This window comes from Schistocerca gregaria, chromosome 11 (genome assembly GCF_023897955.1).
Source record: "Schistocerca gregaria isolate iqSchGreg1 chromosome 11, iqSchGreg1.2, whole genome shotgun sequence".
Classification (NCBI taxonomy): Eukaryota; Metazoa; Arthropoda; class Insecta; order Orthoptera; family Acrididae; genus Schistocerca; species Schistocerca gregaria.
In genome coordinates this window covers 29133233-29158097 of record NC_064930.1, presented here as the reverse complement: position 1 = coordinate 29158097, position 24865 = coordinate 29133233, and the positions used below count along the sequence as shown (strand labels likewise).

General features: G+C 42.2%; 1 protein-coding gene across 5 annotated transcripts in view; it reads left to right on the top strand.

Moving 5' to 3' along the window:
- Positions 1–2822: 2822 nt before the first annotated feature.
- Positions 2823–24865, top strand: part of LOC126295084 (zinc finger protein 729-like) — a 251786-nt gene continuing 229743 nt past the window's right edge. For 2 of the 5 annotated variants that reach the window (XM_049987338.1, XM_049987337.1), the window contains exons 1-4: positions 2835–3097; positions 3245–3365; positions 4492–4580; positions 17710–17772. In XM_049987338.1, the coding sequence (XP_049843295.1) occupies positions 4509–4580; positions 17710–17772 (135 nt within the window). In that variant the 5' untranslated portion in view covers positions 2835–3097; positions 3245–3365; positions 4492–4508. Of the gene's footprint in view, positions 3098–3244; positions 3366–4491; positions 4581–17709; positions 17773–24865 lie in introns of all 5 variants that reach the window. The other 3 variants (XM_049987341.1, XM_049987336.1, XM_049987339.1) reach the window with 2 other exon arrangements.

The following is a 24865-nucleotide window of genomic DNA, read 5'->3' as shown; positions in this document are numbered from 1 at the left end:
TCATGTTGGCAACAACGTTTGGTGAGTATTTACCCATTCTTTATGGTTTTGCCCTGTTTATACTATAAAGAGTGAAAAAATCAGGATCGTTTGTTTGGTTTCAGAGCTCTCTGGTAGTATTAATTTGTTAGTTCTGAGTTCCAGAGGGAAATTATGATGCTATTTCTTCTATAGAATTGCAGTCTCTGGCTTGTATGTATAACAAAATCCTTCTGAAATACTGTAGCTTTCAAATCAAATTTCAACACTTTATTTCTCTTTCCTGATTTCTTCATTTTCTACGGACGCAAAGAGGAAACATTTTTTTTAAAATTTTGCTCAAGCTGAAGAGTAGGGAAAGTTTGAAATATAGAATACTCAATATACTAGATTATGTTTGTGTTCTGCTTTAAGTAGCCTTGATTCTTCGTGTTTCCTGAGTGAGAAACCACTCATATCAGCCACTTTTCCTATACTTTCCTAGCCAATGACAACAATCACGATTTTTATTCCCCATCAGATATCTCTCCTTCTATTGTGGAATATCAACTAGTATCTGGTGATGAATCAGATGAAGAGCCACAACAATGCGCAAATGTTAATATGAAGCAATTAAAACCAACTGAGGTTAACAAAGTTCAGAGCTATTGTAGACAGCCAATGAAGGTGACATTATTGATGTGCACCCCTTCAAAGAACAGAATTTAGAGACATAGGAGGTACACTTTAAGGACAAGCAACGCCATAAAAAATATATGAACATTGATAACATAGTGATATAAATGTTTTCAAAATCAGGTACCATTGCAAAAATGCTACATTTCATCCAGGGAGCTCGATGTTCCAGGAGCTTACATGAAAGATCCATGCTGAGACAACTGCAGAAGTACATGTCATAAGAAGTTTGTCCATGCAGAAAGGCTGAACATTTTTTAAAGATATTACAAATTATAAATGTATGAGAGAAATAGAGGCTTTATTTGCAGTAATTCAGGCAAGCTAGCCCATGATTGAACTCAAAAATGAGCTTCACTGTTGCTATGAGGAACAGAATGAATCCAAGTCTGCAAGACCATGTTTCTGAATAAACTTGGAATCTGTTAAGGTGTTGTGATTATAGCGATGAAGAAAGGAGCATTCGAAAACACAAATGAAGAAGGCAGAAGAACGATCATCTGAGGAAATTTAGTTCACCAGACATTTGGGATGGTTTGAGGAATCAAGCTGAATGTTTTTCAGTGGCTCAGTCTTTCTACTTTCACTCTGAAAAACATTCCTTAGATTGTCACTTAACATCAGACTCATTTGCTCCCTGTACAAATCTGTGCATACATACCACATTTACAGAAAGAGAGTTTCAGAGGATTACAGTCTTTGTTTACGTCATCACAAAGAAAGATCAGTGATGCCTATACATGGCCTAGCGTACTGCTATGGTCCATAACGATGCACTTATAACTAATTATGAAGCTCACCTTTTATAAAAATACAGGGCTCGAGAGGAGAAGAAACAAGAGATGGAGTGAGCCCAAAACTTATATAGGACTTCTGTAAGCTGCAACTTCTGCTTCCAGCAAGTTATGTTGACGACAACTGATCCCATCAACAATGGTTTGTTTTATATGCAGCGACTGAATTTTTTAAAATTTTTCAGACTATGACATCAAGTCAAAACAAGAAGAGTGTTTCATGCACTCGGAAATACAGGAAAAACGAGGAAGATGTGAGATAGCAATCTGTTTGTATGGATGTTGAAGTCTCTACCTGCAATGGTAAAACTCATTTTAACGATTGTTGTGGAGGACAGAATCTAAACAAATTTGTTACTGCAATGTTCTCGTCTGCTATTCAGGAAATATCTAACCTATAATTAACCCATCACTGGAAAATCTAACGTAGAATTCATTGATTTAAATTCATGTTTATTCATCACAGTGAAATGGAATGTATCTCATTGCATTTGGCAGTCACTACAGAATTTGAAAGAAGTTGGTAAAAGTGGACTGGCCTGCTGACTGAAATACTATTGCTGAAAATGCAAGAAGAAGGGGGTGACAAACCTTATATTGTTCGTGAAACAACCCGTGAGAATATTATCAATTGACAGTATCATGTGATTTGCTACACTGCAGCTACAAAAGAAGATCTGAACAGGAAACCAGTCATGTGGCTAAGACCGAGTGAGGTGGTGAAGTGGTTAACACACTGGGCTAGCAATTGGGAGAAGGATGGTTCAAACCAGTATCTGACAATAGAGATTTAGGTTTTCCGTGACTTCCCTAAATCGCTACAAGCAAAAGCCGGGATGTTTCATTTGAAACGGCACGGCCAATTTCCTTCCCATCCTTATCACAATCCGAGCTCGTGCACTGTCTCCAATGACCTGGGTGTCGATGGGACGCTAAACTAATCTCCTTCCTACTTCGGATGGGAATGTCATAAATCAACGTCCATTTGTTATGCGATTTAAAGAAATCTTTAACAAATAGTTTAGAGCTCATAGCTGTAACAAGAAAACAGAAACATCAACAAGATCTCACTGTCAAGCGCCTTGTACATGCCAGTCCTGCCTGTAACAAGGGAAAATTACAACGATTTTATGTCCGTGTTCAGATGAGTGCTTCGCATACGGTACAATGAAGATGTTAAATTCCAAGAAATTTCCAGACGCATTTCTTCAATATCAGCTATTTTAAGTTATCTAGTTGTTGCACTAAAATAGTGATAAGGATTTACTAAAGAGATAGAATATCCTATGGAATTTAATTTTCGCATTTTATCTTTCCAGTTTTTCGATGCTGCTTATCTCACAGCTCACGGCAAAGTGCTTTGTCTTTCTGCACGCTCTTTGGTTCAGCTGGTTTCAGTGTGTACTGTGTAGTGTGTAATCAGCTGCAACCTTGTGACCATGGTTGTGCTGAAATTTTTTTGTGCCAGTCTTCAGGTAATTTGTCAACTGTAAACAAGAATAAGCGAAGATAATTGTTTCGGAACTAAATTAACACGGTACTTCATTTCTGTCACAATAACGGTTGAGTTTGCGGAGTGTAATAGTTCGCGAATATCTTGTGATGACGCTGTGGTAGCTATGTTTGAGGCAGCTGTCTTCAATTTTTTGGTGAGTACATAAGGATGAGATTTTATTCTGTATTTAATTGTGGTCACATTCCTATAGTCTGCTTGGTGACGGTGTGTGAATGTTGTAATTTTTCAGGTTATGTTCATAACAGCCAAATACCTGAGTTATTAGTTCTTGTTGTTTTAGACCTGTCCGGTAAAATCGCTACGTGTACCTTCGTAGAAGAAACGGCTGAGATTGTGACGTGTTGCCAGTAGCATTTTGTCTGTGACTGACGAGAAAACGTGGAAGTTCAAACATTCGCTATGTTAGTACAGTTATGTTGACTTACTTAGCTGTAGTAATGATTGTGGTGATTATTTACTGTGATGTGATGTAGACATATAGCGGCTCCAGATTGTAGGGCTAACGTAAGCATTTTTTGTTTCGAATGTCCACAGTTACATTATTTCATGGTTCGATTCTGTTCGCATGAAAGGAAATGCTGTAATTCTTTGGCATTGTGTTAGTTTTCACTTATTCGTGTCTCTAGTATTCGTCTAATCGTATGTAAGTACCAGTTGGTTGTAGTGTATGGGTTTTAATGGAGTTCTGTATAAGAATACTGTAACATAATTTAGGAACTGGTGAAATACGAGGTACAAATTAACTGTAATTCGCCTAACATAAAGCATTACATGTTATCAGAACTTAATAGATCATCCATCATAGTTACAGTTAGTAAGAAGTCGTTCCAGTAAATCAGTTGTGTAAGAAAATACTAACCAATGTTTAATCTTCATGGTAATCAAGAATGAAAACATTCACACTGCAGTGTGCAATCTATGGTAAATGTATATGGTTTTCTTGAATACCAGGTAAAGATGCTAAAATGATATTTGCTGTAAGTGGAGTATACATTCGTGAATAAATACAGATGAAGAAAGTTTCAAGGTAATACCTATGTTGAAAATGCATATTCACTGATAATCAGTATGTCTAGATTTTCATCATGTCCCCAAAAGACTGAAATTAACGACAAAGAAAATGTATAATGAAATATTTGGTGTCAAGTAATTTTGCTTCAATCTATTGACTGCTTTCATTGTTAATGCTGAAGTTAGTGCATGCACAAAAAAATACATGTCTTCCATAATTGTTACAGTAGGACAGTGTCCATAAGCCAGTGTTACAAAGGAGCAGTAGCAATTGTAAATACTCAGTTTCCGGTACGTGTTACATTATGATTGTCCTTTCTCTTCATGACCTGAGAATTGGAAGTTAGTTTATATCACTAAGCACACTTTTCCTCAGCTACTTTGAATCTATTTCCTACATAATCACCCATCTGCTGCATCCAATAGATGAGTGAAAATACTGCCTTTGAGCTATACTTCATGGTAACAACAGAAAACAAGTACAACTGTTCTTATCTGATTGCTTTTCTGTTTCAGACTGTAGAACTGAATCCATGGCCCAGGAGCCAACTATGTGGATAAAAAAAGAGGGAACAGATGAAATACAAGCTGACTTATGCTTCGTGGTAAGTGTTTCATTAATTTCTGTGTGCAGTATAGTGTGTGAATACATAAGATTGATGTCATACTACTGTAAACATGAGCAATTGTGTTTATTAAAAAAACTGATGAACTTTCAGTCTTAAATATGACATTTTGCACAGTGCATTGAAATAGGCCTTAAATTACACCTCACATAGAATTGAACAAGATTTTCTATTTAGTGTTCAGTAAACATGGAAAACTTTTTTAATGCACAACCCAATTATAGTGATATAGTGGTTGCCATAAAGTTGGTACATTCTGTTCTGATACACTTCTTTTAAATGAGAATGTTAATGTCCAACTTACAAATAACTGACTATTGTGAATGTTAGCAGTGCAATTAAATTTATAAATGGTATGGGTGCAGTTAATGCATTATTGCAGTGTACCGTGGAATGGAATGAGAATTGAAATTTATTTATTGATGATTATTTGTAAATAATTTTGAAGTGACATTCGCATGGTCTCAAATCCGAGAAGTACATTTGCAGTACTATTAACATCAGGTGTTGACTTTGAATATGTGAACAATGTGTAAGTAGGATTGTCAGCAGTAGAGTTAAATTTCAGACAATTATCACATGGAAGCATACATTGTTACACAGCTTGTAGGTGCAGAACGAATTTGTATGTCAGCAGCAAAGTTTTGATTAAGCCATGGGGTTACACATTAAATATTGACAGGTTTGTTCATAACCATTTCCTGCATTTGCTGCAAGTTGTTACACATATTTATGAAACTGCCAGAATGTTGCAGTTAGTGGTGTAAATAATCTTACATATACATGTCACTTAAAATCTGATAAAGTGCAGTCATTTGTAGGGTATTTAGTTATCAGCAGGCAAACAAATTAATGTGGTGCCACTAGTATTTTTATTCTACCAACTAGAATTGAGGGTCCTGATACAATCACACAAACTGCTTTGAACAGTCTATGCTGAACGTCTGCTTCAACATCCATCTTGCGTGCAACTGCAGAAGTACTGTGATAACATTAATGCAGCACTTGCATTTGAATGTGTGAGTGCTTCGTTATAGTTCGTACGAACTATGTGATCAGCTTGCAATTCATCTGACGAGCAGTATCACAACAGTCATCCTAAACCATCACTGTGAGGAAACGATAGGAAAGTAAATACACTAAACTTAAGTGCAATAAGAGAGGTTAGACCCAACATAGTTTAAGCTTTGGCTTTGACGCCTGACATAGTGATGGTTTCGCATACAGAATATGGATACACAACACACATCATGTGAATGAAAAGCAGTTTGAAGAGTCATTGGTCTTGGACTTGAAACTGAGAACTATTCAAAGACTAAAAGGTTAGACCCTCCCCCTTGAAATATTGGTTGTGGTGAGACTGATCCATAGTGTAGCTCAAGGCCTAGTCTAGGTCGCAAGGTGGCAGTGTGGCTGTGAGCTGACAAAGCCTAGAAATGTGAAAGCCAAGTAAAGGATGTGGTAACAAATTGACCAGTAGCACAGCCTAATGGTTATTATTGCACATCACCTTGTCTCCTAGTCACACATGCATGGTAATGGAGTATCAGTGAGCATTCTGTCTGGGACTAAAATAGGGAATGCACTCAATCTATCTGCATTTGACCAAGAGCAGATTTTGATTGCCTGAAGGCTTGGGATGAGAATTTTGAAAGCTGCACAGCTTGTTGGGTGTTTGAGGAGTGCTGTGGCAGTTGTATCCAATACATGACAAAACAAAGGTGAAACCATGTCCAGACATTGTGGTTGGGCAAGTACCCCTCATGACAGATGGTAGACATAATAGGCTGGGGAGACTGATAAAACAACACAGGAAGCAAACTGGCATAACAAACATCACACATTAATGCTGGGCAGAGTACAAGTGTGTCTGAACGCACAATGCTCCAAACACTCCTAATGATGAGACTTTGCAGTGATAATCCACAAATGAGCCAGTGTTAACACCATCACATCGACAACAGCTGAAACAGGTGTGTAACTATTGGTGCTGGATGTTGGCACAGTGGCAGAGTACTGCATGGCTGACTCCACTTTGCAAGTCCTGTGACTGCAGAACTAATGTAGCCTGCTCAGAATAGAGATTACATTGTGGAATACCCCACAGGTGATGATCCCAATGGATCAATTGCACCTGAATTGTATGTATTTTCTTATGGAGGGGCTTGTTACTTCATAAAAACTCTACATTCTGACACAAGGTTGTCACGGCCGGAGCTCAGTCAGCTACTGCAACATATACCTCCCTGGTGCAGTTTGTACTAATCACCGAAAAGGGGAAATTAAGTGGAAGGACTGGACAGATTGGGGTTCACGAGTCACTATTGTTTATTAAATCATTTATTTAAGAAAAATAACTAAAATCAGATACATTAGCAGGATTACAAACACTCCGAACTTTCAAAGTTCATAGTTTAGTGACAAATTAGACAAGGCAAGAGTTAAAGACAAAAGCTGTGTCTGACACCAGTTAAGGTTTTAGATTCAAACTTTCCACCTTCACAAACTACAACTCAGAAAATGTTTTAATAAATGAACAAATAATTATTTGGAAACAGATTGCTCTTAAAAACAATACAGAAGCATAACTCAACTCAAAGGTAAAAACTGAATAGTTATCCTGGAAGACAGAGCATTTTATAGCTGCTTCGGGTCCACTAGAAAAAGGAAATTCTTAAAATATACCTCAAAGAGCATCTAGATAATTTAATAAAGTAAACAGGTGTACTGATTTCCAGAGCTGCCTTCAGGCAGACAAAGCAAGTCTCTTTAAATATAGCCCCAGTGAGTAGTTAAGAAATTAATGAGACAATGAGTGTGCACAGATTTATATAACTGGCTTCAGACACAGTGAAAATTCTATTAAGGTATACTATAGAAAATGTGTAAGTGATTCAGCAAGTGAATGTGCATGCATAACAGCTGAAGAACACCATTTATAAAGGAAAACCAGAAACAACTTTTAGCAGTAAATAAATAAAAGGTGAGAAAAGTTAACCCATTGACAACTTTAAATAACAAGCCGTTGAACAATTAAATGTAGTAAGCAGCCCTGAGGCAGAATAAATTTTTTTCACTCTCCAGCTCACAAATGGCCAGTGAACGTTCAGAGCTCAGTAACACTTGACGGTTTTACACACCGTTTCCGTTCTAACATTGCTCAGTGGTATGTACAAGAAGAGTGCTAGACCCAACAAATCTTCAAACATCAAAATGTACAAAATTTTAGTACAGATTTCAAATAGTAATTCACATAACTCTAGTGAAGGCAGCCATTGGTAGCTGGTAGTGGTGCATTCCATGTTGCTGACATACAAAAGCAATGTTAACATCTAGCCCATGGCTTCCAGTTTTTAGCCACAAGGTCGTGTGTCGGCGTGAACCGTTCATCTGAAACCAGTGTTTTACGTTAATGATGCCCCCCAGGGGGCTCGCGGTCCTTTCGTGAGTACGTGCGTGGCGAGCACGGGGCCCCGAGCTATTGCAGCCTTCCTTCTTTTTCCGGGCTGCATTTCCTTTCCCTTCCCCTCCTTTCCTGTCCTTCATCCTTCCCTCCGACCTCTCCTCTCCCTCTCTTGGTGTCCCTACTTATGGTGTCCTTCCTTATGTTGGCCCTGCTATTCTCCTGGTTCTGTTGACCTTGCAATTCGGCCTTGTTCTGTAATTCCTTCATCCTTTTGGTATTCTCTGGTCCCCTCTGGGGTTTGACCTCCATCACTAAATTTTCTTCCGTAGTGTGAGCCATTTGGGGAAGAGCACCTTACCTAGTGTCTCCGGCGTGTGCCATCATCATTGATTCCATCGTTTCCTTTACGTCGTTGTTTGACGCTAGGGTCCATAGCCAGCACGGTAGCCAGCCCGTGTGGTGGGATCGCTATGTACCCTTTTGGTTGAGCCCCCTGAAAACACAGGGATCACACGTCTGATACCTGAGCTGTGACCTCCTCATGTAAGCCTAGGAGTGGTTGCTTGTCGTCCTGGAGCATCGGAACTCCCAGCAATGGCCGCCGTGCCAGACGGCCCTTGCTGTGGCTGGGTGGCGCCCATGAGGAGAGCCCCTGATCGGAGTGGGTGGTATCAGGGCGGACACTATGCTCATGAAACGCATAAGAGTCCACAACTCTGGCCGTTCTCCGGCCGTCTCTTTGACTGGAAAAGATTCTTCACGTGCTGCTTCCTCTGCCCCTTCCGCCTTCCCTTCCGTGGCTACCCCCTGGGAGGAGGGCCAGGCTCGTCGGCTCGGGGCGAAACCTTTCCCTCGCTATCTGGTTTGCGCCAGAACTGATGGGGATACTTTTACTCATACGAAACCTATGTTTTTTGTTGAACACATCGAAGACAAGTTTGGCGAGGTGGACTCTATCAGCAAGATGCGGTCTGGGTCGCTGTTGATTAAAACCGCTTCAGCTACCCAGTCTGCAGCTCTCCGTGCCTGTACCCATCTTGGTACGATTCCTGTGTCAATTACCCCACACCAGTCCTTGAACATGGTGCAAGGTGTAATTTTCCATAGAGACCTCCTCCTTCAATCTGATGAGGAACTTCGGGACAATCTAAGCCGGCGGGGGGTTCACTTTGTTCGGCGGGTTCAGAGGGGTCCGAAGGACAACCGCGTTGACACTGGTGCCTTTATCTTGGCCTTTGAAGGGGACACCCTCCCTGAGAAGGTCAAGATTATGGTCTATCGGTGTGACGTGAAGCCATACATCCCACCACCTATGCGATGTTTCAAGTGTTTGCGTTTTGGCCACATGTCTTCGCGCTGTTCGCAGGCCCCCCTCTGTGGTGACTGTGGACATCCGTTCCATGAGGGAAGTTCCTGTGTTCCCCCTCCTGTGTGCGTAAATTGTCGTGGAAATCATTCTTCACGGTCACTGGATTGCCCAGTGTATCAGAAAGAGAAAAAGATACAGGAGTATAAGACTCTTGATCGTCTCACCTATACCGAGGCCCGTAAAAAGTATACACGCCTTCATCCAGTGACCCTGACAACTAGTTATGCTTCAGCAGTATCTTCACCCCCTCCTCCTCATTCCTTACCCCAGTCCCAAACCCCTTTCCTCCCCCCTCCCCCTGCGGTTCCCACACCATCCCCCCCGGGCACCGCTTCCTCTCCCCGGCTGGAGAAGTGTCCTGCTTCTTCGGCGTCTGCCGGTCATGGGCGCCCCTCGCGGGATCCCCCTTCCCGGCACCTTCCAGGCCAAAGGTCTGCTGCCACGCGGCCACCACGAGAACCACGGTCTGCGGGCCCTCAGATCGCCCGCTCTCTTTCTGTTCCCGATCTTGCTGTGGCTGGCTCCATTTTGTTGCACAGCCCTCCACGATCCCAAACAGAAAGAAAGAAGAAGCACAAGTCCCGGGACAAGGAGTCTCTGGTATCGCCAGAGGTCTCGTCCCCATCTTCACAACCTAACTCTGACCTGTTATTCATGGATGTCGCCCCCTCCTTGTCGGTGACGGGTGGTGACCCACCGGCATGACTGACATTAGCCTGTTCACCCCCCAATTGACTCATCGTTCTTTGGCTATCCAATGGAACTGTAATGGCTATTACCGTCACCTACCGGAGTTGCAATCCCTTCTTTCGTTTTACTCTGCGGCTTGTGTGGTTCTACAAGAAACTCATTTTACTGGTGGTCACTCACCAACCCTCCGTGGCTTCCGTGCTTTCTGTCGAAATCGGGTCGGCCCCCTACGGGCGTCTGGCGGAGTTTGCACGTTGGTCCGAACGGACATTGCCAGCACGTGGATTCCTCTCCAAACTACATTGGAAGCAGTTGCTGTTAGGATCCACCAGGACTCTGGAGTCACAATTTGCAATCTGTATCTCCCTCCTGACAGAACTCCTACACCTGCCTCCTTAAGTGCCCTCCTTCAGCAACTTCCTCCTCCCTTCCTTATACTTGGCGATTTTAATGCACATCATCCCTTGTGGGGCAGTGCATTTCCATCTAGTCGGGGTCATCTCATTGACCAGTTTATTACCGACCACGACTTGTGCCTTCTTAACGATGGCTCCCCTACCATTTCAGTGCCGGTCATGGTAGCTTTTCTGCCATTGATCTTTCTCTCTCTTCTCCCTCCCTCCTCCCTTCCCTAAAATGGTCACCGCACGACGACCTTTGCGATAGTGACCACTTCCCGTTGATTCTCTCGCTCCCTTCCCGCTCCCCCATGGACAGATCACCTCGTTGGTCCTTCCAACGTGCCAATTGGCCTCTGTATACTGCACAGGTCGTTTTTTCTCCCTCATTGTCAGATGGTATTGATGATGTCATACGTGACATGTCTGACGCGATTGTTCACGCTGCTAGCCTTGCTATCCCGCGCTCATCTGGACCATTTCGCCGCCGGCAGGTCCCTTGGTGGAGTTCGGACATTGCCGTTGCCATCCGTGATCGCCGTCGAGCTTTGCAACACCTTAAGAGGCATCCATCCGTTGCCAATCTTATTACCTTTAAACGCCTTCGCGCAAGGGCCCGTTACTTAATCAAACGGAGCAAACGGATGTGTTGGGAACGCTTTGTTTCTTCCCTCGGTTCTGCTGTCCCTCTGTCGCGGGTATGGGCTACACTTCGCTCTCTCCAAGGTTGCCATCGGCAGTCTACCCTCCCGGGTCTTCACCTCCCGGATGGCCTTTGCACGGACCCGTTGATTCTCGCGGAACACCTTGCGACCCATTTTGCAACAGCGTCGGCATCAGCCTCCTATCCGGCTGCTTTCCTTCCCCAGAAACAGCGGGCCGAAGCTTCCGCCTTATGTTTTACCCCCAGCCAGTCAGAATCATACAACGACGCTTTTACTGAATGGGAACTTCTTTCCGCACTCTCCTCTTCTCATGATACGGCCCCTGGCCCAGACTTCATTCATAACCAACTGCTTCAACATCTCAGTGCTCCACAACAGGGACATCTTCTCCGGGTATTTAACCGTATTTGGCTCCAGGGTGACTTCCCTTCTCAATGGAGGGATAGCATCGTGGTTCCCGTCATTAAGCCCGGTAAGAACCCCCTGTTCGTCGACAGCTATCGGCCAATTAGTCTGACGAACGTTGTTTGTAAGTTACTTGAACGGATGGTAGCCCGTCGGCTCACTTGGGTCCTCGAATCTCGGCGTCTGTTGTCCCCTTACCAGTGTGGCTTCCGAGAGGGACGGTCTCCGATCGATCATTTACTTCGCTTGGAATCCGCAGTTCGGCAGGCCTTTTCCCAGCGCCGCCATTTGGTTGCTGTATTTTTCGACCTTCGCAAGGCCTATGATACGGCTTGGCGCCATCATATCTTACTTACACTTCATGAGTGGGGTCTTCGGGGCCCACTCCCGATTTTTATCCGCCAGTTCTTGTTTCATCGTTCGTTTAGGGTTAGGGTTGGTACAGTTTTAAGTTCTCCGCGAACCCAGGAGAATGCCATCCCTCAGGGTTCCGTATTGAGTGTACTTCTGTTCCTCATTGCTATAGATGGACTTGTGGCCTCCGTCGGTCCTTTGGTCACTCCTGCTCTGTATGTGGATGATTTCTGCATTTGGGTTAGTTCCTCTTCGATGGCCGCTGCAGAGCGTCAGCTCCAGGGTGCTATACGGCGTGCCTCTGCATGGACCATCTCACACGGATTTCAGTTTTCTCCTTTAAAATCGCGAGTGGTCCACTTTTGTCACCGTGTGACAGTCCACCCCAATCCAGAGCTCTATCTCAATGCACAACGATTACCTGTGGTCCCACAGTTTCGTTTCCTTGGCCTTCTTTTCGACAACAAGCTCACTTGGCTGCCTCATATCAGACGCCTGAAGATAGGATGTTTCCGTAAACTAAATGTCCTTCGCTTCCTTGCCCACACCTCTTGGGGTGCTGACCGTTCCACTCTCCTCCACCTTTATCGGGCCTTAGTGTTGTCTCGCTTGGACTATGGTTGTCAAGTTTACGGTTCAGCTGCCCCTTCTACATTGCACCTCTTGGATCCGGTCCACCATCGTGGTATCCGTTTGGCCATCGGTGCCTTCCCGACTAGCCCTGTAGATAGTCTCCTGGTTGAGGCTGGGATCCCCCCCCCTTTCCGTTCGGCGCTCCCAGCTTCTGGTTTCGTATGCAATCACTGTCCGTTCCTCTCCCACTCATCCTTCCTATTCTGTCCTGTTCCCTGCCCAAGGAAGTCGCCCACCTGACTCCCGCCCTCGGGCGGGTTTACCGGTTGGGCTCCGCCTAGCGTCTCTTCGCCGTGATTTTCAGCTTCCTTCCTTTTCCTGTATCTCACGTTCCCTCCCCAACACACCTCCTTGGTTAGTTCCTCGGCCCCGAGTTCGGATGGATCTCTGCCGAGGTCCGAAAGATTCCGTTCCCCCGATGGTGTTCCGTTGTTTTTTCCGCCGCATTTTATCTGAGTTTCGGGATGCTGTTGTGTTTTACACTGATGGCTCTAAATCTGCTGATCGTGTGGGCTATGCCTTCACCTCCTCTGTAGGCATGGAAAATCATCTCCTGCCAAATGCATGTGGGGTGTTCACTGCGGAATTGATGGCGGTCTCCCGGGCCCTGGCCTTTATTAAACAGTCCAAGCTCAATCGCGTTTTGTTATGTACAGACTCAATGAGTGGCCTTCAGGCACTTGACCAGTGTTTCTCCCGTCATCCCTTGGTCTCCTCCATCCATGACCATCTCGCTGATCTCCACCATGCTGCTTGTTCTGTTAGCTTCCTTTGGGTCCCTGGCCATGTGGGCATCCAAGGAAATGAGCTTGCTGATCGTTTGGCTGGGGGAGCAGTCACTTACCCCCCATTCCCTGTCACCCCTCCTGTGGCGGATTTACGGCTTCATCTCAAATCCCACTTTGCGCAATCATGGGCCACATCCTGGGAGGCTACCTCCTTGTCTAATAAACTTCGTGCGATTAAGGTGACACCTGTCCCATGGCGTTCTTCCTTACGCCTCTCGCGAAAGGACTCAACCACCCTCTGTCGTCTTCGCATTGGCCATACCAGGCTGACCCATGGTTTTCTTTTGCGTGGTGAGCCACCCCCACTTTGTGGTTGTGGAGCTTTCCAGTCAGTGGCCCACATTTTGGTGGAATGCCCCCTTCTTTTAGCTCTGCGTACTAAGTACAGACTTCCCTGCACTTTACCCTTAATATTAGCAGACGATTCCCGGATGGTTGAACTGGTTCTCAGTTTCCTCCGTAAAAGTGGTTTTTATTCTCAGTTTTAAGGATTTTCATCTCCCTCTGGAGTAGGGGCAGGGCGGTGAGGGTTGGGATGTCTCCCACTGTAGGCTGTGCTTGGAGATTCCTGACTCCCCTCCCTGGCCATGTTCTATCTTTTTTCCCTTTTACTGTTTTTATCGCCTTTTAGGTTTGTTTAATCCCTTTTACAATCCGCCCTTTTACACTCTGGCGGTTGAACGCTTTTAAATAGCATGTGGTCTTGCTTGTACTGCTTCACAGGTGGGATATTTCCTCTCTTGAGTTTGCCCATTTACTGACTTCCTTTCTTGTGTTTTTATCATTGACGACACAACTGCACTTTTTTTTAGCCTTTTACTTTTTACCTTTATCGTTTTTGACTCTTCTGAGCTGTCCCTCTGTCGGAACTGACCGTCTTTGTAACAAGGGACTGATGACCTTGCTGTTTGGTCCCTTCAACCCCAATCAACCAACCAACCAACGTTAATGATGATCCACTTACTGTAGTGGAGACATATAGATTCCTAGGGCTAGTCTTCAAAGCTGGATTGACTTTGCACCCTCATCTTCGTCAGCTTAAGGAGAAGTGCAGGCAGCACCTCAATGCCCTCTATTGCCTGAGCAATGCCAATTGAGGTGCAGATAGCTCTATGCTGCTGCAGCTGTACAGAGCCCTTGTCCAATCCCAACTTGACTATGGGAGTGTGATTTATGGTTCGGTAGCACCTTCAGCATTGTATTTACTCGACCCTGTGCACCACTGTGGGTTCAACTAGCGACAGGAAATTTTAGGATTAGTCCGATGACCAGTGTACTGGTGGAGGCTGGTGTCCCTCCATCCTAGATCAGATGAGCACAACTGCTCGCCAGCTACGCAGTACATATTGGTAGTTACCCTGAGCATCAGAATTACCATCTCCTTGTCCCGCCCACTGCAGTCCATCTCCCAACTAGGCGGCCCAGATCTGGGCTAATGATTGCTTTCACATGTGGACCCTTTACTCCAAACTTGAGTCCTTCCTTTTACCACCTCTACTTGAGGTCCATTCACATATGCCTCCATAGTGTACGCCTTGGCTGCAGCTTCGCCTGGACCTTTCACATGGATCTACGGACTCCGTTAACCTTGCGGCTCTCTGGTGTAACTTCCTCTCTATTTTTGATATGTTCCAGGGCTCTGAAGTGGTTTAGACCGCCAGCTCGATGGCTGATGGTCACATTGGCTTAGCATAAGTGCACGGTGGCCATATTGAACATATTTCTTACCTGAGGGCTTCAGTGTATTCACTGCAGAGCTGGTGGCCATTTCTCTCGTGCAGTTCAGTATCTCCATTCATGCCCTGGGGAGTCTTTTCTTTTACGTACTGACTCCTTGAGCAGCCTACAAGCTATCATCGAGTGCTACCCTAATCATTCTTTGGTAGCTACCATCCAGGAGTCCACCTATGCCCTGGAATGGTCCAGTCGTTCAGTGGTGTTTGCCTGTACCCCTGGTCATGTCAGAATCCCAGGAAATGAACTTGCTGACAGACTGGCCAAACAGGCTACATGGAAACCATTTCTGGAGATAGGCATCCCTGCAACTGACCTGTGTTTGTTATTATGCCACAGGGTTTCTCAGCTTTGGGAGATGGAATGGCAAAATCTCAGTACACACAACAAACTGTGAACCATTAATTCGACCAAGAATGTATGGAAGTCCTTGATGAGGGCGTCCCGCAGGGACTCTGGTTCTCTGCAGGCTCCGCATTGGCCATGCATGGGCGACCCACGGCTACCTCCTGTGCTGTGAAGACTCGCTGTAGTGTCAGTGTGGTGCCCAGTTGACAGTGGCCCATATTTTCTGCTGTGTCCATCTTTGGCTGCCTTGTGACTTCATCTTTTGTTGCCAGACTCGTTATCATTGATTTTAGCAGACAGTACCTCATCGGCTCATTTGGGTTTGTTTCATCTGTGAGGATGAGTTTTATCATTCTGAGTTTTAGTGTGTGTCCTTTGTCCCTCTGTGTCCTCCACCCTAGTGCTTTTAGGGTGAAGGTTTTAATGTGTTGCAGGGTGGATTTTTGTGATCAGCCAGCCACTGTAATCTGCTTTCATGTTTTACTCTCTTCAGTTTCTAGTGTCTCTGTTGTTCTCTTGTCCTCTTTTGCTCCTTTTAGTGTTCATTGCCTTTCCTTCATTCTTGTTTTCTTTCTTTCTGTTTTGTGTTATGTCTCATCTAGTTTATTCTCTCACTTGTGGCATTGTTTTATTAGGAACAAGGGACCAATCACCTTGTAGTTTGAACCCTTTCCCTGTGTTTTAAACCAGCCAACCAATGTTAGCAGCCACAGTATGATGAGCACATCCTGAGTCCAGGTCCCAAAAATTAGTGTGCCACAGCAGTAGAAAACGAGCAGATTACGGCAGCACCTAAATTTTACTGTCATTCTCACTTAATACAACCACATGACCACAGTATTTATGCAGATCAATGGATTCATCAGATGAATCTCATCAAAAACTTGGTCTAACGCTTAACATGGTCAACTTCAGTGTTCAGGATTACCAAATCATCGAATCCACTGCTGAACATGGGAAATTGAATAGCAATAACAAACTTGTGTAGTTCCTAGACATTACTCTAACCCCTTCCAAGGCAATGCCACAAGGTATTAGGTCATGCAACACAACCAAATTTGGGCAGTTTTTCAGATGAGAAAGCTCCTTGCATAATGTGTCTTCCAGTGAGAAGAACCAACAGCAAATACAGATAGCCAACTCCTGTGTCTGCAGCTAGTAACTCGACACAACTTTTAAGGACTACCAGTCACTCCAATCTGTCATGTTCGACTGAATGGCAAATACTGTCTACATACCCAGTGCAGCTCTACCATGCCCCATGATGCCACAAGCTCCAACCAAAAGAAGTGACATACACCAGGTGTGGGGTGGGAATTCAAAGAGGTAGCTTGCCATGGCTGTATTCTATCTATCCTCTGCCCACATCTCTCTTCAAGGTACCCTCTTTGCATACACCATATTGCTTCATTATTTCGTTGATACACAATCTGAAATTTGAGTGGTCTACTGTGTTTCTATCAGTAAGGTAATTTCCAATCAAAAACTGTTCTTTGGTTGCTAATTATCTAACATTAAGACAAATGAGATCAGTTTAATGATTTCCAGTCTTGATATGTTGGTGCTGCTCCATCAATGTTTCCAGAACTTTGCCTTCTTTTGGGATCAGCAAGTAAAACCCATAGTTTAGATGCATTGAATAGGACTGGTTTATCCTGTAGCCTGTGCTCTCTTTTTTGCACTGTTAGAAACGTGGTTGCCCCGCCAAAAGGAATTCGTGAAGTTGGAATAGTAATAAGTAGTGTGCCAAGGTAGCGCGTGTGCATGTGTGTGCGTTTTTTTTAATAATTTTGCCACAAATGAGTGTTTAGTGAACCAAAACTGTACTAGACATTTTATGATTCTGATTGTAAAAGTAATGAGTGATGTTGCATTTGACAGTCCAGTTCCTGCTCCCCCACACAATTAGTGTACACTGTATTGTGTCATTTGATATGAACAGCATTGATTTCATTGATTCTGGTAGTAGTTGTTATTTTGATTGCACTATTGTTATATGCATATGAAGATAATGAAGTTAGAAAATGTAATTGAAAACAACAGCATAGAGAGAAGGCTGAAGTTGAAGATCATAATGAATTTTCAAAGGCATTGTCATTAATCAGTCTTAACATTTTTTGCTGCCTCTCATTGAAATATACCATAGTGAACTTGCTATCCAGAATTTCGAACCCAAAAGAGAACACTTAACCAGAGCTACTATTTAGTTATTAATTAATATGGCAGTTGGGCTTCATATATGTGATACATTTTATATAATGTGGGAGGATGGTAACTGCTTAAATGTACTCACTACAGTTTGTTTATTTTTACCACAGGCCCAAGTTTACCCATTCAGCATGAATGTGAAAGAAGAGTTGGAGGAGAGTGCGAATAAAGAGGTAATCTTAGAATTTATGTGACTGCATGGAATTAATCATTGTTGAGTTGTGGTGAAAATGAGATGGTTATCAATTGTGTGTTTGTGTGTGTGTGTGTGTGTGTGTGTGTGTGTGTGTGTGTGTGTGTTCACTTTAGCAGTCATGTTTTTACTTTTGGGTGAAGTGACAAGATGTACAGTATTATAGTATGCCCCAGGTAGGAAATGAGGAAACAGGTAAAATATATTTTGTTACACACTACCCCATATGGATTTAAACATCTTTGAGCAGGTGAAGTAGTTAGCTTGTGAGTTTGTAGAATTTCTTCTTTACATTATAAGCCCAAATAAAAATTGTATGAGATTGCATTGATAAAGTTATATGAAAATTGGTACCAAGTCCCAAGAGTCAAGCTATGATTTCCTGTTTTAATGAGTAGTTCCCTTAATAGTTCAATGTATGTGAACTCCAGCAATGGATGTTTTTATTCGCCACATGATACTGCTGTGGCATTTACACAATCATTCAAGGAAAACCTACACAAAGTAGTGCAGAAAAAGCAGGTGATCCTAACCTATTCAGTAGAGTCTAAGATGTCCGTGCATACATTGCGAGTGGTATGGACACGCAGTCTTGTGAAGTACTTTTCAACAGTTTTCTGAAAACTGTTATAAGCTGCTAGTTTAACAGCCCACACAAAATTGAAGTACTTCAGACCTTGTAACTACAAACAGTCATGTCCTTATAGATGGTACAAGTGCTGAGGGGGGTTATTGATCATGCCAGGGTGTCAACAATGCTAAATGAAGTTAATGAATCCTTCAAGAAGGCTAGCAGGATAGATTTGCTAGAAAGAGCAGGTAAGTAGTTGTTAGCATCCCATTTAGACAATGAGTGAATGTCATTTACTTCCAACATGATTTACATAGAGGAATATGGGCAAACATTAAATTGACTGTAAATCACAGACTGAATAAGCGTGTAGTGAGTAACTGGATTATAGACAGAAAAGACTCACTGTGGTTTACTAACAATTTGAAAGTGCTGAGGAAGTAGGCTGTTGTACACTCAGTTCAAAAATCTATGCACTGTGGTGACAGGCAAGAGTTAATGGAAATTTGTGCATCTGTAAAAAGATCTATGCATGAAGCATACAACTACCATCATCATACATGAGCAACAGATTTTACAGATAACAAGACATTTCTGGTTCTACATAGTGTCACTGAGTCAGACTTCTGTCCAGACAGTCATTGACCAGTGTGGTGTGGCTTTGGAGGAAAGAAGCTAATTACAAACCCCTCTCTATACTGAATTTTAAAGTTTGTGCAGGAGGATCATAAAAACATATTGTTGTTTGACTGTCACACAGACTCCTGTGCTGGGGACATAGTAATAGGATCCCTGGAATAGAGCAGCAACTGGAAGAGTTGGAAACAAAATAGTTGCCATGTCCACATGGAATCACAAATAATTTGTCCAGAGAGTACTCTACAGCATTGGCCTCTTACCTTGCTTGCAGTTATTGCAAATCTCTCTCCTAGTGCAAAGACCCAGGCAGCTGGGGAAAAGTTTAGGTGGCTTCTGTATATAAGAATAGTAAAAGAATGTACCTGCAGAATTAGAACATTTGCTCCAGAGTTCCTGAAGGTATCCTCAGTTAGAATATAATTAATTTCTTTGAGACAGAAAAGTTTCTGTTCAGAAATCAGCATGGATTTTGTGCAATACTCATCTTGGTCTTCTGTAAAATTATATACTGCAAACCATGGATGACGGGCAACAGCCTGGATTCCACATTCCTACATTTCCAGAAAGCATTTCACATGGTGCCCCACTGCATATTGTTAATGGAGGTATGAGCATATGGAATAGATTCCCTGATATGTGAATTGCACAAAGACCTCAAGTAACATGGTGTGATGAATAGTAATTGTAGAAATATTAAATTAAATGTAGACGAGTAGGAAAAAATTCATAATGTTAGAATACAACATAGGTACTGTACGGATTGACAATCTGGTCAGTACAATGTTTAGGCATAACATTTCAAAGTGATAGGAGTCACTATCAATGAAAAATAAATTTTTATTAATATCTGATCTTTACACATAAAATATGCATGTGTTGTGTATTCTTTTGGACATGTCAAAGGGGACAAACAGTATTTTGATCCTGCAGCCACAATGACTAAGGGGCAAAGAAAGTAGAGACATTAGTTGTCTGTGGGCATTAATTTACATCAATGGGGAGGGTTAAAAATTTGTGCTGGACCAGGATTTGAACCAGAGTATCATACTGACAAGGCAGATGCACTGACTACTCTAGCATGCTTCCTCTCAGACCCAAATTCTCAACTTATTCACTCACCACTGATGCAGTGATCATGCTCCTGATCCTCATTACACATGGTGCCTCACTGGTCCCTCGAAGAGTTTGTGGTGTACATCTATACTGAAAGGATCATTGGCTGACATCACCTTAATTATGTATGTGGTGTCTGTTCTTTCGGACATATCAATGTATCGTCACATCCTGTTCCAACAATCTGAACATGTTTTCCTTACTGCACTCCTTTGGCCAGCGTTGTGGACATGAATGTGTAATATCGGCATTCCATATTTATGATCATTTCTTGGTAAAACCAATTGTTAAAAGGTGGTATAATTCTGCTTGCTGGGGTCAACCACAAAAATGGGGACAAATATTCAGCCAGTGTGATATTCCTCCTCTCATTGTGCCATTTCAGTCAACACTCACTCATTGTGCAGCAGCATCACTGCATCTGAAGGCAGCAACAATGCATACTGTGGCATTAAGTGACAATACCAATACCTGTTTTCTTTTACCGGTGTGAATAAATTATGCTTATGTTTCAGTAGGTAATTGTGCATCCCTTACAGTGCTCTGCTGGTGTCACATACTGCGGTTTGAACTTGTTAGACAAGCAGTTGCTGGCCATTCAAAACAAAAAGACTGTTCAACAGACTGCACAAATCTGCACGTTACAGTTTTGTATGAGATGTCTCCGAAATGTACTCCTTGCTGCTGCATAGGGCCCTAACATTTTCCACAGAATATGTAGTGGAGATTACAAAACTAATAAAAGGTCTGATCTGAGTCTTAAGCTTTGCTCCAAATTAGGTGATAGCTCATCTGCAGTTTGACTCTACAGATTAAAATATATTCTTTTGCCTCACTAAGAAATGTTCATTGCTTCTTGAGCCAACAGCAAAAAGTGAGCCTAGGATGTTTTCTGAGCCCAATCAACAGATTTTGTTGTTGTAAATGAGCCACAGTTTGGAGCTGGCCAATAGAACTTACACCAGATCTCGCATGAAACAGTGGTGGATACAGAAAAAAACCTCAAGGAGGGGGCACTAAAGATATCTTGAGCTACCTTTGCTTTAACTGTGATTATTTTTTTGTGAAGTCACATGAAAACTTTAAGAAAGTTTTATTTAAACTGATTATACACATAAAGACAATGGCATCTTATGATACAAAAATGTTGCAATTGTTTCTCATCCTTAAATGATGATTTCTGTGCAAATATTCTTCCTAGCGAATCGGTTAATTACGTTGTCAGTAGGAAATCGGTGTGAGGGTGAGTGTCCAACAGATAAGTCACTAAGTCAATCCTCCATCACTGTCGACCTCTGCCATGTTGAAAAACTTCTACTGTAGCAATAGATGCAGGTAGACAAGCAAATATTTTGTACAGTGTGTGCAAATGATAGATCTCGGACAGAGAGACAGTGCTTGCATAACAGAATCAGTCATTAAGGGCATTTATGCTTGTTTGCTTGCATTGAAGAATGTCTCATTAGTCTATCTTCTTCAGAGAATGGTAGTTCAGTTAAGCACTGATTCAGTTTGTGTGCCAGTCATTGCCACCATGTTTCAGTAGTTGTGAAGGCAAAAGTGTGTTGAATTCTGAATGATAAATATTTTCTTCAGCAAAACATTCTCCATGTCAGTCGTAACATGGTCCAGTGTTGTAATAAAGTTTTTTTTCCCAACATGTCATAGCATCATCATTATGATAAGTTTTCCCTGTGTCTTTGTCTGCCTGTAAGACAAGAAACACTCATCTCCACATCTAACTGTTCCATAACTGCCTTTACCTCTTTAATAGTATGAGCAAATTGGCTATCAGCATTAGGTCTCATGCCATCATAAACCTTGAATGTCAAATATAATTTTGCTTTTGCCATTGTGGCGCCCAAGATATAGTCTTGTAAGATTTTGATGACTGGATGTTTTATGCGCATAATGTCATGCAGTGTAAACAGAGTGACAAGAAGCTCGCAATTAGAAAGAGCTCAAAGAAAAATATTGGTTTTGACAGCTGTAGTTTTATCCCTCCAACTGTATTATTTGACAAACTTCGCAAACTGTTTGGAGATAGCTGCGAATTGAATAACAGCATCATGTTGCTCAACCCATCTCGTTTGACAATGTTATTGGAGTGAGTGTTGTCTCCTCAAGGTTGCAAACAGTTTGCTAGACACTGTAAAGACTGATACTACTTCTTCAATAGTACCAAGTGAGTTTATCACACTTGTAACTTCACAACTGCGAGAGACAGCAAGGTGGAGCTGATGACTTCGACAACAGTGCTACTTGCATGTTGATAGCTTTCTTTTTTATTGTAGCCACAGCTCCTTTCAGTTCTGACATATTAACTGAGCACCCATCACAGTCTATACACACATGGTTCTCCAGGGACAGAGAAAGGCTTTCCATTCTTCTTAGAACTGTAGTAATAATAATTCACCAATAACACCACATTTATCTTGACACTCGAGGTTCGTCATCAATGTTTCCACTGCAATCCTTGTCTTTATTGATGTCAATGAAACTCGAAAATCTTTCATGTAATTTGCTGTCGCCCATCAACATATCTTGCAGCTAAACTCAGTTGGGCGATGTGTGCTATGTCTGTAGACATCATCAAAGATTATGCTGTAATAACAATATTTGATTTCCTCCAGTTATCCCGATGACATCACTGTTTCACAGCATGAAGTAAGTTCATTACATGTTGTTTTACATGTGTGTGTGGCATTCGTTTTAGTGGTCTCAAGGTGATATTTTAGTTGAAAGTCTCCAGTGTAAATTCTAAATCTTAGAAAGCTCTAAAGTTTCCCATGTTACTTACTATACTTTCACAATCATTATTATTTTATAACAGACTCTCACCATCTCTTTTCCCCAACACGGGAATATTTTGCTTTCCATGAGATGATTTTTTTTAATTATAGGTACAAGATGGTCTCTGTTTTCCCTAATGTTTTCCATTCTCTGTCTTGACAATTTATTTATGACATCAAATTTTCGTTTCTCGTGAAAACAGTTTTGCATCTGTTGATGCTTCAACATGGTACTTAAGCTGTGTGTGTCTCAAGGTCACCATCTTTACCAGTAAGTTTGGCAAACTTTGTTAGTGGTTCAGTCACTAGTTTCCTGGTGATAATGGATTTCTTTCCTCCAGCCATTTTATTATTTACAAAAATTGAACAGTTAATGCAAAGAAATCCTTTTCTAACTTGTGAGAACACCAGCTGGGGATACTGTTCAAAATGATTATCATGCACTTGTCTACATTCAACTCGCCTATTGTGCTCAGAAGTAGGAAAGACATATACTTTTCCAGGTTTCCTTGAAGCTGTGAGAAGCTTGTTTTATATCATCACTAATTTTCCCTGATGCTAATATATCCAAATAATTGTCAATATCCATGGGATTAAAGAAATCAGTCGATGAAATTTGTTGTGGAAGTTTTGACGAAGTGCTGGCACTGCCTTTACATCTGGCAGTGTTTTTGTAGCTGAATGGTGACTGGAATCACCATATGTTTGTACTTTTTCTTTATTACATACCAATCCATTTTATTAGTTTGTTAAGATGTAGGTAAAATTAGATACCAGTTATTCTCGAATACACACTTCATTTGCACTGAAAAATTCAACACAGGTACATTTAGCACTAAAACACATGGCCACACTCACCATATTTCTATCACTAAGCACAATACGGACAGATCTCTGTGGTAATAGCCAAAATGCAGTTGTTCATTTTTTATCACTTCAAAGTTATTGCGAAGATTGTAGCTTTCAAACTATCTGGCAGCAACTCTGCTTCTCATATAGATGTGGCTCAGTTGTTTTGAGAACATTCGCTGCCACAATGTCAAATGAACTTTTGGCCACTTGTAGGTCACACTGGTGATGCGCTCCCCCCCCCCCCCCCCCCCTCCCCCCTCGAGCTAAGTTTTCAATAGGTGCTTGTCTAAATCATATGACAGTGGTGGCTACAGCAGGGTCGAGATGAATGACAAAATTAGTAAATGAGGACAAGGCTCTCCCATTCCCACAAACAAGCAAACGCTAAATACAGATAGAGAAAAGGTTACAGTATTGGTTTCCACACAGAAAGGCACAGTAAAATAAAATTATTAGCACAAATATATTTATGAACCTGCTAATATTGCTACTGCAGAAGTGCTGTATTTGTTCCGCACACGTTGCACCACTCAACTAGTTTGTGTGTTTTTTTGGAGCCAATGCCACGAGAATCTTTCAGTTGAGTGGCCCAAAAATTAAATTTTTTATGCAATTCTTTTTTAGGGATAAAGTTGTGATACTGGACATGGTGGATGCAGAGAAAGTCCACCCATCTAGTAAGAGATTTCAGGAAAATCATGGAAGAACAAATATGGATGTAACAAGAGGCAAATTGCTGTAAACTTAACTTCAGTGGCATGCATAGATATTAACCGACAGCTATAATTCTACCAAGAGTGTGGCTGCATCATTACAACTCGGAAAAGTTGAGAAGAGTAAACCAGCTGTGGATTTGTACTCTACTGCACATGAAACAAGTGGTCACTGCTTTTTACATCAAAGGCCATTCCTTGTGCCTGTTAATTAACACTGATAATTTCTCTCTAGTTTCAGGTTCCTAGGACAATGACCATGGATGTCCAGATGGCATATGAGAGTTGTTTTCTGTGACTTCTAAAGGATTGCTAGTAGTGCAAGCAAACGATTATATTTATTTTTATTTGTATGGGTTAAAGTCAAATTCACAATTACAATCAATTGTAAAA